We start from the raw sequence: 13510 nt of genomic DNA, 5'->3' as shown, positions 1-13510 counted from the left end.
GCACACTGGGCCACTTCTCTGGTGCACATTCTGCGGCATCCTGTTGCACAGCATGTAGTCATGGTCCACGTGTTCATGATAGCAAAGGAAGAGGACAGAGACAGAAAAACGTGAATGCTAACTCAAAATCATGTAACATCCCGCAACGGCTAGTCACGTGACATGTTCCCGCAAGAAAGCTTTACTGCAAGGGGGTGGATATGTGATTCCGTTTGAGTTGCACATTGAGGAACCTCAAGTCATTGAAATTCACCTCAAATCATGTAGGCAGCATCCCTCAAGATGCCAGGGGTGTAGAACCTTGCAAAACCTGACCACAGGAGGCTGGAACCTCAGTGATACGATCACGGCTCGTACGAATTTTGGAGTGATACGATTTTTTTTTTGTGGTTTTGGCCAAGGCCCATTAGCCTGCAGTGTAATGGGGTATGGTTGTTGTGAACCAATTGTCACCCTGCGACATTTGATACGAACATACGCTACCGTGGAGGCACGAACAAGTGCTGCCCGCACTGTCGTGAAAGACGACAGTCACGTGCGGGCGTGTGTACCCAAGCGCGGGCATGCGTCGTAGCCTCTGAGATTGTGCATGTGAACCTTTGAGGCCTTAAAGGGATGCTGAAGTGGTTTTAAAATTCGGTAAAACTTTGTTGTTAACAAGGACCAACATTATTGTCGACGATGGCGTAATTTTTTTCGCTGTTGTGGCAGCAGGAGCTTTAAAATACCCGAAAAAAAAAGTTCGTCTTGCTCCGCCCACGCGAACGCGCCGAAAGTGTGGGCGTGACCGGAACTACGTCATCGTCGGTAGTTTTGGCCACGGTGGTAGAATAACAGGTGGCCCGACGCGCCGCTCCGCCAATGCGCCGCGCGTGTCACGGAGGTGCTCGAGTTGCCACCGCTTTTCCGCAAGGTGGCAGCAGGTACTCTGGGCCGATATCTCCGCTCCGGCGCATTTGAAAGCATGTGGCCAGTGTGCGTCGCGAGCATTTAAACTGCAATTTACATCTTTAACTTTTCAGAAAGAGATCCGCGGTGTATTTATTACACCAGAGAGGCCTTGAGCAACACTGAAGAGTTGCTGTCGCTTAGAACGGACGCGCCACTAATGAAAGCATGCAACGCAACCAGCGTTGCAGCCGCGTCTCTTCCTTTCTGCTTGGTCATCTTCGATAAATGCGGAGGCGTCCGTGGATGCAAGCGTCCGAAGAGCAAGAGCGTCCCTATGTGACGCAACCAGCGTCGCAAAGTCGCAATTAGCCTTCGAGTCATGACCACGGCCAGATCACTGTGGTCGTGATTAGGTGATAACACGGCTTGAGATCCGCTCTGATGCGTCGCGTTTGTTGCGCTCTGTCAAACCAATGTGCGCGACCGCATCGGTGTTTCCACCAACTATGTAAGCTGGAACCACGGCTGAAACCACGGTGGCTCGATCTGTGCCGCTGATGCGGCGGCCACCATGGGACGAAAATGCTTCGCTCCAAATTGCAAATCTGGCTACAAAGCGTGCAAAGAAAAGCTGTGTCTTTTCTCCGCGCCGAAAGACGAAAAGCGACTGCAGTTGTGGAGAAATGCAATTCAATGGAAAGACCGCCAGCTACAGTCCTCCGACATACATACGATAACGTGAACACCAAATGCTTTTTTTTTACTCTGTACACTCGTCCGTAAGAATTTTCACGCTTTCGAAAAAAAAAAATAATTACGCGCACGTCTCTTGCAATCGGCACCCTGTGACAGTCATATCGGGACTACCTGCGTCGATTAAAAAAGTTTAAGCTTCATAAAGCCTGGCGCTCTTACTTTTGCTGTCGAAGCTGGCAGACAGCCACTACAAGCTAGTAAAAGCACGAACAACCGTTTAAAGCCACAAAATTAGGTAGAGAAACCGGTTTTTACAGCACAGCGAGAGCTTGCGGTGCGCGTCTTTCGGCCCCAAAACTCGCCGCGCACCTAGCGGCGGCCGCGAGCAACTCGAGCAGTACAGCGACGCGCTTGCGGCGCTCGATGGGCCACCTGTTTTATTCTACCACCGTAGTTTTGGCGGAGCCGTGGCCTCCGTGACTACTTCTAGCTGCACGCGTTGGTGGAACTGATCGCAAAGGCCATGCTTTTACAGAGCTGATGGCGCCGATGACGCGGCACACCGAAGTTGACGTCACCGCCTTCGCTCAGCAGTTCAAGAAGCCCTGCGGCTGCAGCCGCTGTTTTTTTGCCAAGAAATGCCATTTGCGTTCACTTCTGTGAACTCTTACATTGGTTTTCGTATTCAGCAAGGATCAAACTATGATTACACATTCCAAAGTCATTTTTTTTAAAAAGTGCTTCAGCTTCCCTTTAATGCACCTTCGTGTGCTTTTGCGTTTAAGATTACAGATGGCAGTGGTGTCGTGCTCAAGGTAGCGTCGTTGTACTGTGTTTACATGTGCCCGCCACGTCGATGCAAGCCATGCCCTCGCAATCAGATGTCCTACGAAAGGTGGACGAGGATCGAAAGAGGAAATGGACAGTCTTGGCGAAGGAGCTAGACCTTGCAACGTCAACAAACCTCCTGATTGTGTGGGCACAGCCTTAAATCTCCCGAAAAGCATCGCAAACACCACTGCGATAAGAAAGTAAAAACAACAACGGGCAGCAGTTCTAAAATTTTTGAGCCTTCATCTGTCGCGTGCAAAGCGCTCCTTAAGTCGCTTTTGCCACAATACTCAGGTGTTATGTGGAAAAGCGCACTAAGATTAGGAATGGGTTACTAGCCTTCACGGGTCACTACACACCTGCTTCATTAATTGCGCACGCGCCGTATATACACGAGTACATGTGTGATCGTTTACGCCTAAAGCTTTACTGGCAATCATTCAGAGCGGTTCATGACGTTGCTGCGGCCTCTAGAAACAACAAATGAAAACGTATACAGTGAAACCTCGGTGACACGAATCTCACGGGACCACCAAAAATATTCGTATCATCCGAAATTCGTATCAGCAGAAAGCATGCAAAATTAGCATGCGACAAAAGAAAGCTGGCGTACATTTTCATTTATTGTTTTTCAGGGCCGCAGAACGTCCGCAGGAACCCTGAATGATTGTCAGTTAAGTTTTTAGATGTCGGCAATCATACCAGCACTCAAATATATGGCCCGTACGCGTGTATTTAATTAATGAACCAGGCGCGTTGTGACCCGCGACAGCAGTAGCCCCTTTAAAATTTTTGTATGGTTTTTTTGCATCACACCGGAGTGCTGCAATAAAAGTAACGAAAGAAGCGCTTTGACGTGATGGATCAAGGCCACAAAATTACAGAACCACGGTCTTGTGTTATGATTTTGTTATCGTGGAGGTGTTTGGGATGTTTTGGGGATATTTACGGCCATGCCCGCACAAGTGCGACCTCAACGGTCGCGCATCTTGACACTGTGAGGCGTGACTCCTTCGCAAAAACCGTCCTGGTCTTCTTTCGGTCCTCGTCCACCTTTCATAGGATGTCCGATGCACGAGGCATGCACGTGTAAACACAGTACAACGACAGGAGCCCGCGTCGACGCGTTAGAAAAAGAAGCATGGCGCTAATATCCTCTGTAATCTAAACGCGAGAGCACACAGAGGCACTTAAGAGCTTCAAAGATTCGCGCACACAATCTCGGAGGCCATGACGCGTCTCTGAAGGTTTATTCTGACCATAAGAAAAGTGTTTTTCAGACACCGTGATTCTGAAAATTTGGCGGTGCGGCGCACATGCCCACACTTGCGTTCCCGCGCTCCCACGTGCCTGGTGCATCTTCCAGGACAGCACGGACAGCATCTCTTCGTACCTGTGCGGTAGCATACGTTCGTATCAAACGTCACTGGGTGAAAATTGGTTCGCAACCACCGTACTCCGTTGCATTGCAGGCTAATGGGTCTTGGCCGGGACCAACGAAAAATTCGTATCACCCCGAAATTCGTATGAGCTGTGATCGTATCACCGAGGTTTCACTGTACCAGCTTTCTTTTGTCACATACTAATATTCCATGGTGGTACGAATTTCGGATGATACGAATATTTTTGGTAACTCTGCGAGATTTGCATCACCGAGGTTTTACTGTATTCCCTTTCTGCTACTGTTTTCACTTTTCTAGTTTAGTTGTAGTGGCGACAGGTATTCATCGGGGTCAGTATCAAATGTTTAGTGGTGATCACAAGTACCACTTCTACTGCAACTTTCTGCTCACGGGTAGGGATGTGATTTGATTGGCAGGTGCTGCACGTATACTACCAGACGGCGCTGGAAGACCGGCTCCTCGTCGAGCGCATTCTGCACACGTGCCTGGTGCCCTACCAGCTGCCCGTGGAGGAGCGCATGCACAAGCTGTACCAGCTGTTTGCCACGGTGGACGACCACGCGGTGAAGGCGTTCAACGAGCTCCTCAAGTGCCAGTGTGCCGTGCGACAACAGATGCGCGCCGTCCTCGAGGCCTTGCACCTTCCCGCCGGCGAGGAGCGCGAGCGGCAGTTGCTGGCACGTGTGGCCCTGCTTTCACGCAACCTGCCCGACTCGGTCAAGGCCCAGGAGTACCTCATGAAGTTCTGCGCATTACTGGAGGGCAACCAGCGACTGCGCATCCACATGAACAACGTCCTCCACGGTGGTGCCTCTTGCGTCGAAGCCGAGCGCAGTGTGGTGCGTCTTGCGTTCCTCTGTTCTTCCGGATGTCGGCATGTCCTTGTTTGCTCCATGGCATTCGGATGAAACCAAGAGCAGTGATAGGAAGGCTTATCGAGCAGCACTGTCTAAAACGGAGGTCTCAAACTCACCTTAGCAAGTGGGCTGCAGTCACGAAGTTTAGTCCTGCGACGGCCAGGACAGTGATGACGGTTGAGGGGGGGGGGGTTAACATAATGTCACTTAACGCTGCCGTTTGAAAGAACGCATTTCCATATCTAACAGGTGGTGTACTGCGCAAGCACATATGAAGGAAGCAGAAAAATACAGGAAAGAGCTGCGCTCATTCCTGTCTTTTCTGCTTCCTTCATTTGTGCTTGCACAGTATGCCACCTGTTCTATATGTGCCAACTAGCCTACAAGAAGGTCTTATCCCATATCTCATATATGGATCATTTCTGAAGGGGATTTGGCTTCAGGATTCGAGAAACATATCAATATTGATATCCAGAATGATTCAAATCTGAATGCCAATTACGGAATATGGAGATTTTGTTCCACGGTTTTCCACACATGGTAACTGCGCGGGGTGTCTCACAGAAAAAAAAATAAAATGCTTGAGACCAATTCCATCTCTGTAGCCTACCCGAACAAAGCGTTATTAATTGCAATAGGCGAGTAAATAATGCACATACAGTTTAGCGATATGACAAACATTTTATTCCTTTTGAAGCCGCAGGCCGTGTGTTTGAGACCCCTGGTCTAATAATTTTGAGGTTTGACATGCCAAAACCACAATGAGGTACGCCGTAGTTGGGGACTTCAGAATAATTTTGACCACCTGATGTTCTTTAACGTGTGCATAAATCTAAGTACACGAATGTTTCTGCTTTTCACCCCTATCGAGATGCAGCCACAGTGGCCGGGAATCGAACCTACATCCTTGATCTCGGCAGAGCAACACCATAGCAACACAACTACAGCGGTGGGTCAGATATGGTAGTTTTGAAACTGGAAAAACTCTGTGAGGTACATCTCATGCACAGAGTATTGATTCTCTGCAAGTTATAAAGGTCGGAAAACACTCCTAAGCTTTTTTTAATTTGATGCTAACATTTGTCTCAAAAGATAGTGTGTCAGCAGCCCCTCTTTGCTGTTAAAAGAAAATGAAGTGGCTTTTCTTTCGACGTACATTGATACACCGTAGATTTGTTTTCAAATATCATGTTTTCAAAATAAACCCACGCTATCTTTTGTGGGATGACGAGTGCATATGCATGAGCTTGATGCAGGGGTTTATCACGATGTTCGTTTCCAATAAACACCAGTTGCAAGTTAAGCGCAAGTCCTGTTGTATGTGTTTAGTCTTCGTCGTTCGCGCTTTCAAGTTTTCACTAAAGTTTTCACCTTATTTGGCATGCACAATGTATCTTTGTTCTTATATAAATCCTTGTCAGTCCAATAACACGTTAAACTTCCATGTTATCTAAATCTCCTTGCCTTGTTTACTTCACACTGTTCATTAAAAAAAAGTTCTTAACTGTTCAACAGAAAACGCTCTGGATAAGCTTGGAGGCCAATTCGAATAGCTAATGTCTCCTTTCTTCCCAATCTCATTCCTCCAGAAAGAAGTACTGAAGAGTCTGGGCTACCCAGTGCAGACCAACAGCTTTTATGTGATCATCAAGCAGCTGCTAGAGCGGGTGGCACCGGTAATGGTCGACAGTGCTGGCGTGAAGCAGATCCTGTCCTACGTGCGTGACTCGCTCCTCGGCCAAGGCGACGTTGACATCCAAATGGGCGTCACCAACTCAGCGCTGCGCGGGCTGCAGCTGCTTCACGTAAGTACTTGCCACCATCCTCTTTTCTGCACACATCCTCCTGTTGACTCGGTTAAGCCTGCATTCAGCTAGCAGTATGTAATGCCATTAAAACCTCTGACAGAACTGAAAGTCATGGACACAACTTACCATCAATATGGGAGTGTGGCTTTGAAGTAGATGTTCACAAATTATACCGCTTGATAAATGACCAAAAAATATTGGAAGCATCACATTATCAAACATGGAGGCACCCTTGGAAAATCGGTGAACAGTGTGTGTAGTGTAGTTGATCTTTTAGTTGTAATTAATGCATCTCTTTACTGTCCTCCATGTTAAATCCCGAACAGGGATGGACAGTGCATAGGGCAGCCCACTCGTTTTCACAAACACTGTTTTCTTGCTCCACGCTAATTTCACGGGCGCATGAGCAGGTGACAAAGGGCATGCGTGGGCCAAAGTGAATGCTAATGAGTTTGAGTGGGTGTGAATACAAGTACAGTCGACGACCGATAATTCGGACTCCACGGGGAACGTAAATAAGTCCGAATTATCAAATGTCCGAAAAAACGAATGCATCAGAAAATAAATACTTTTATTGACACTTCAGTGTCCCGGTGGCCGAAAAACATTGTCAGTGCGTTGCTGCACGCACTTCCGCTTACGAGCAACCAAGTCCGCCTGTATCTCCACCAGTGTGATGTGATTGCTGTATGATGACGAAAGAACAGCGAGGGCTCGAGACGAGGCCCGTCACCGTATGACATTACGGTGACGGGCCCCCTCACAATTCCGGTTACACTACGCTGACGGGCCCCCTCACTCTTACGGTAGCACGGTGCTGACGGGCCCCGTCACCGTAGTCACTGCCTTAGCAAGACGCTTTACCGCAGACACATTCGACAGAATGGCGGCGATAGCAGCAATAGCAGCGCAGCGCGTGGATACAGGAACCAGAATGTAGGATGTTCGCGATGTTGATATGATTTCCCACAGTTGACCAGTGCCTCCAAGATCACCATTTTCAATTACAAATCTCTGAGACATAAAGTAGCGATCGAAATAAAGCCTCATAGATCACAATTTAGCTTTCGTTTTGATCTCTGAGGCCATACTTTGTATGGTATGGGTGCCGGAGGAGATAATGGCTGCCAATTTGACGTGCGCGACAGTGTCGGACAGGGTCCGGATTTTCGAATGTAGATCTGGCAGCTGTCCGAAATATCGGTTGTCTTTACACATTACTTCTATGGGATCATCGGCGGTGCCGCGCGACTGTCCGAACTACCGAGCATGTCCCAATTATCGGTGTCCAATTTATCGGTCGGCAACTTTAAGAGTGGGTGCCAGTTGGCAGGAGCGATTTCGAATCGACCCAAGTTTCTGTTCGCAAGGTGAGCGGGTGTTTACGAGTGAGAGCCTCTGAGCAGGACTGAATATGTGTGCCAGTGTGAAGGGAACAACCTTAATGAAAGCGAGTAGATAATGTAGCTAAGGTATGTATATATGGGACGTAAATTGTGCTGTTTTAAGTGTATTGTAGTAATTGTGATACAGATGGGAAGGAAGTAGAGTGGACGAACTTGCCACCGGCAGGGACCGAACCTGCAATCTTCGGATAACACGCCCGATGCTCTACCAATTGACCTACGACGGCACTCGTCCTTTCGTCCTGTCTATTGGGTATTTATATGCATGCAAACCTGGAAGTGTTGGTCAGCGCCGCCCGTAGCTGTGACGGCGAGTGTGGAACTCTTTCTTTGCCAGCTGGTGTCACGTAGCATGTGATCCCTTAACGAGGGGACAGCTGACCAATAAGCCCTCGCATATTACCTGAAGGCATCAAGTCTGCTGGAACGAGACACTCGCTAATGAAAGAAGTGGGGAATTTTGAGGGCTCATTTTTTCTTCGACAACCTTAATGAAAACCAGCAGATAATGAAGCCAAGAAATGTGGTTGTGAATGTTAGTGAGCATGCTTTGTTAATAGATGTCGCTGCTTTTGAGGGACCATTTTTTGTCGTCACTTCACACATTTGTCTTGGTATTCTAGCACCAATCACTCGAATGTCGATAGCACACCATGTAAAAACAATTTTAAAAGAATCTGTTGCAGGGCTTTTTGGTTCATAATGCTAAACTGTAGAGGGCAAGTTCAGTACAGACATAAAAGAGCACACACAGCACAGGACCTGTATGTACGCTCTTCTGGGTCGTGTGCCGAATTTGCGCTCTGCAGTTTAGCAGTAAAAACAATGTAGAGGTGATTTGAATAGCCTGTGCTGGTATTCGTTGGTTCACTTTATTTTTTCGTTGATTGAGCTGTGGTCATGGGAACTGTGACGCAGGTGCTGGCATCTGCATTCCCTACAGCCTTTATTGGGGAAGAAGTGTACAGCCAGCTGCTGTCATTCCTAAACTCGGACGACAACGCCGCATCCGAGATGACGCTACAAATCTTCACCTTTGTGGGTGCCGACATTGACCAGCGTTTCCCAAACGTTGCACAGTAAGTCTTAACCCCCTCCCCCCTCCCATTGATTTGAATGAAGCTAGCCAGAGCTGCTTTGCTGGACAATAATGGTGCCACTTGTTGTGCAGGCGGCTGCTACCCGTGGTGCAGAACTTCGTCGAAAACGGCACAGTGAAACAAGCCAAGTATGCCGTCGCTTGCCTCAACGTCATTGTTGGAAACAAGGAGCGTGTCTTTGGGCAGGTCATTGATGTAAGTGAAAGCACCATTTATTGAACGTGCACTTTTAGTGATAAGCCATTGTTAATGGTTGCATGTGCAGTCTTGAGGGGGGGGGGGGGATGACAAGAGAAAGCATTTATTTCGCTCAACTTGATAAAGACTATGCCTTCAAGTAGAGCATTTACACGAATCTAGCGAGCATCCAATTTCGGAAGTTCAAAATAAACATGCTCATGAGTGTATTGCTACCACATTATAACAATAGAACTGTAGCACGCCTCTATGTTGACAATTAGAAAAACAAAAGGTAGAGACAAGCACAATTTTCCTTCAAAGAATGGAAAATTTATTCTCCTGGCAGTTCATTTTCTTCTGTGAGCCTGTTTTGCTGGCTCTAATTATCACTTCTGGATATGCCTCAATCGCGTGTTGTCACCTTGACAAAGCCACTATACACTGAGTTGTTTAAGAAAGTCTGCAAGCTTTTCTTCAAGGATTGGAACTTTTCTTGATCAACTTGCAGCTGAAGATCTCCCTTCGCGCTACTCACGGTCGCAAGTCTCGAGCACACGAAAAAGACACAATGCAGCTATATTCAGTGGGACAAAATAACCTTCCCTTGTCATGCGCTTTCATAATAGAATTGGTGCATCACAATGTGCACTTCAATGGGAACAGATACGACGCCCACAGGTCTTACATGAACCAGCGCAAACTGACCACAAAATGTGCTCGGTCGCCATTGTGTGATGGTGATGACAATGCATATGACCCCTCTGACGGGAGTGCTAGTGCCACAAACTGGGTTTCGGGTTCATACGCACAGGAAATTCTTGTTCCTGTTGTTGCTTTCGTTTTGCTTTTTCTTTCCACTCCCCTCGTATTGGCTCCTCTGTGCACTGCGGATGAGATAGCTCCATAGGGGCTCCAAGCTCTTGTGTTCTTCCATTCTCCTTTGTACTCCAACCGGGGTGCCAAAGAACGTGGGGAGAATACAAAAGGACGCAATGGTTTGGGGGTCCCAGTAGTAAATTTCCCAACTCTTTTTGTTGCTTTCTTTGCCGATAAAGCCGGCAGTTTCTTCACCCACAGGCTGCAGGTGAGAGAGATACCGGCTTTATCCGCTGACTTTTCATTTTCGCTTATCTCGTTGCACGTTGATTACGTAACCCGCAATGCTAACCGTACTCTTGGCTACCTGCGCCGTAATTTTTCTAAAGCGCCCTCTTCTTTAAAATTAGTTCTGTATACAACTTTAGTTCGTCCAAAATTAGAATATGCCTGCAGCATCTGGGATCCGAATCAATCCATACTAATCAACTCGCTCGAATCTGTTCAGAATCGCGCAGCCCGGTTTATTCTGTCCAATTACTCCCGCTACGCTTCTGTATCCACAATGAAGAAGACATTACAACTACCTGATCTGTCCTTACGTCGTAAATGTCTTCGTCTTTGCCTCTTTCACAAAATTTATCATCAAAATGAAGAGTTAAAAAACCATCTTTTTCTTCAGCCTGACTACATTTCATCACGCGTGGACCACAACTTTATAGTTGGCGTCCCACTTTGCCAAACTCACCTATACAACGACTGTTTTATCCCCCAAACCAGCAGGGAATGGAACCACCTTCCCGCCTCCATCGCTGCAATTGCTGACACCAACTTTAAAAGGGCCATTCAAGATACAGTATTTTGTTAACTTGTATGTTCAGAAAATGTATTATTGCACACTTATATGTATTACTGCACACTTGTATATGTATTAACCACTCCTTTCTGTAATGCTCTCGGGCTCTGGAAGTATTTGAAATTAAATAAATAAATAAATCTTGCTCCCTCCCTCCGCGTCTTTGTGCCAGGAAGCTCCTTTTTTTTGTTTTTCTTTTTTTTTTCTTCTGACTCGGAGGCAGAAAGTTCGGTGGGGCAGATGAGATTAATTAAGAAGTTTGCAGGGATAACGTGGTTGCAGCTAGCACAGGACCGAGTTAATTGGAGAAACATGGGATAGGCCTTTGCCCTGCAGTAGGCACAATCAGGCTGATGATGAGTTATAAGTTGGCTGACTGTTATTGAGCACCTGGGTCAAATTGGTGGATTTAGACGGCTTGGAAGCCACTTGGCAGTTCAAATCCTAACTGACACGCATTGTGTAGGTCATCACTTCATCATGGCTTCCTCAGCGTGGTGCTGAAGTTGCAAAAATATAAAAACCATCTTTTAAAACATCGCCTTACTAAATTGATGCCAGCCTGTGCATAGATTGGGCTTGCATATGATTAACATAAGCGGAAAAAGCTCTCCAAGGGCAAGTTAAAGGGTGCAAATAAAATTGTAGGAGAAAGCTGCACACAAACCAATGGTCATGTATCTAGTCTGTAGAACAGGGGTGAAATCAAATCTGGTAAGTAGAGTGATAAACAACTCATAGTATCAAAATTATTCACACACATAAGTATGTCAGAGTGCAGGTTTACATACACAAACAATCAACTTTTTAATTACCGCAACGTTCTGGCTGGGAGCCAGCCTTTTCGGTATTCCATGTGAATTTAGCTTTTCAATTTTCAGAGAACGACATCACTCCCCCTTTATTGACTCGCTGCTGTTATTTGGTTAGATACTCTTGTACTGTACAAAAAAAAAAGTGCTGTCTTGCAGTTACATTTTACGAAATATTACTTAAAATGAAAGATTTTTTCTGAAGTGCTTTAAGACAGGCAATTCATTGCAGCACCTGAAGCAACACTTCACACTGGAGTCGGCGTACTTCCGCACGGCATTGGTGTCCATTGGACACATAGCATTGCTCTGCCCAGACATGTTCGGAAGCCAGGTGAAGAGCATTGTCTCCAAGGTGGTCGTCAAGGACCTGCTAATGGCTGACCGGGTGAGTTCATTGTGCACGTGCATTTGGCCGTGGGCCACTTGCACGTGGCTGAATTGCCTGTGACTGTGCAGGAGGAGCCACGGATCTCAGAAACATCGTGGTGCGAATTTGATGCCCTTCCAGAGGAGACCAAGGTCAAGGTAAGGCGTTGCCTCCTCTTTCTGCTTATTTGTCCTAATTGGGGGTACATGGCTTTCAACGACAACCTTATCTCTCCGGGGACTTTTATGACGGTTGGCATAGTTATTAATAATATTCCTGAGGTGGTACCATAGAAATTTCAAGGCTGCATGTCAATAACTTCTCTACATACAACTTTTTTTCTTCTTCTAGCCTTGTTTGAAGCCTGGATGGCTTTAGAAACCTTGTAGGAAGCTATAAACTGTAATGCTTGTAAATTTAATGGCTTGCCAAATTCCAAATTCTGAAGAGGTCGAACTTAAAAGGTAAGACTTCGCAACCTGAAACATACTTCAAGGACTATTGCAGAAAACCAAAATAGACTTGGCGGTGACATATAAATCTGTAGAACAAGCCACAAAGGAAGCAAGAAAAATTGTTTTATTAACCTAATGATCACGGCTTGAGCCCCCACTGCAGTTGTTTCATCAAGCAAGTGGTGACAGAGCTGTTCCATCATGTGCAGGTTGAAGGCATGAAGATGATGGTACGCTGGCTGGTGGGTCTACGAACGGCGTCGGCTTCTGCCAGCTCCACTCTTCGCCTCCTGGTCACAGTCATCAGTCACGGGGGAGACCTGATGGAGAAGGAGCATGTTTCGTGAGTCTTGTGTTATAAATCATGATCACTGTCAAACTCATTGGGATCGATCAGTGGCTGTGGGATATTGCTGGGACTGTGAGTTTGAATGTGACTCCCAGCTGTGGCGACCCTGCTGGAAGTGTAAAATACAAAAAAACCCTCAACTATATTTTATTATGCACCAGGCACTCTCCTCGGAACAATAAAGTTTGCTTGAAAGTGAAAATTTGAAGCCTTGTTTAAAATGAAAATTCCTGCACAAATTTGTAGTTGTTGCTTTTTTTTTAATGTTTGAAGTTATCAGGGCTGGACATTTCTAATAAAATCGTACTATTTATTTATTTGTTTATTATAATTGCAATAAAATTTGTGCCTACCATTTTGGAGATGTTAAAGTAAAAAAATTCCTACTTGGAATTTTACTCTGTGTTCCTGAAAAAAAATCTTTTGACTGGGCCTTGAAAGTCCTGGAATATTCTTGAATTTTGGCCTTTGAATCTATTACAAACCCAACGAGGAGCACAGAGGATGCATTGTGGTTTTGCTGCAGTCTGTTAGACATATTTTGGCCCCTGAACTCGATGTCCAGAGAGGAACTGTGCCAAAACATGGAAACATGCACATGCACCTTACACCATGTTTTTCGTCTATGTAAGCCTTTTAATTTAGGCTGAATGAATTGCTCTGTGTTGAAGAGCATTAAC

The 13510-nt window shown here is 46.3% G+C and overlaps 1 protein-coding gene across 1 annotated transcript in view; it reads left to right on the top strand.

Moving 5' to 3' along the window:
• LOC119382897 (sister chromatid cohesion protein PDS5 homolog B-like) overlaps positions 1-13510 on the top strand; it is a 53836-nt gene that overhangs the window by 20559 nt on the left and 19767 nt on the right. Inside the window, 7 exon segments of the mRNA XM_037650795.2 lie at positions 4238-4660; positions 6268-6483; positions 8811-8971; positions 9064-9187; positions 11889-12044; positions 12116-12184; positions 12691-12824. Of these exon segments, the coding sequence (XP_037506723.1) occupies positions 4238-4660; positions 6268-6483; positions 8811-8971; positions 9064-9187; positions 11889-12044; positions 12116-12184; positions 12691-12824 (1283 nt within the window).

The sequence above is a fragment of the Rhipicephalus sanguineus genome, chromosome 2 (assembly GCF_013339695.2).
Source record: "Rhipicephalus sanguineus isolate Rsan-2018 chromosome 2, BIME_Rsan_1.4, whole genome shotgun sequence".
NCBI lineage: Eukaryota > Metazoa > Arthropoda > Arachnida > Ixodida > Ixodidae > Rhipicephalus > Rhipicephalus sanguineus.
Note: the sequence above shows the minus strand (reverse complement) of the source record. Positions and strands in the feature narration are given on the sequence as shown.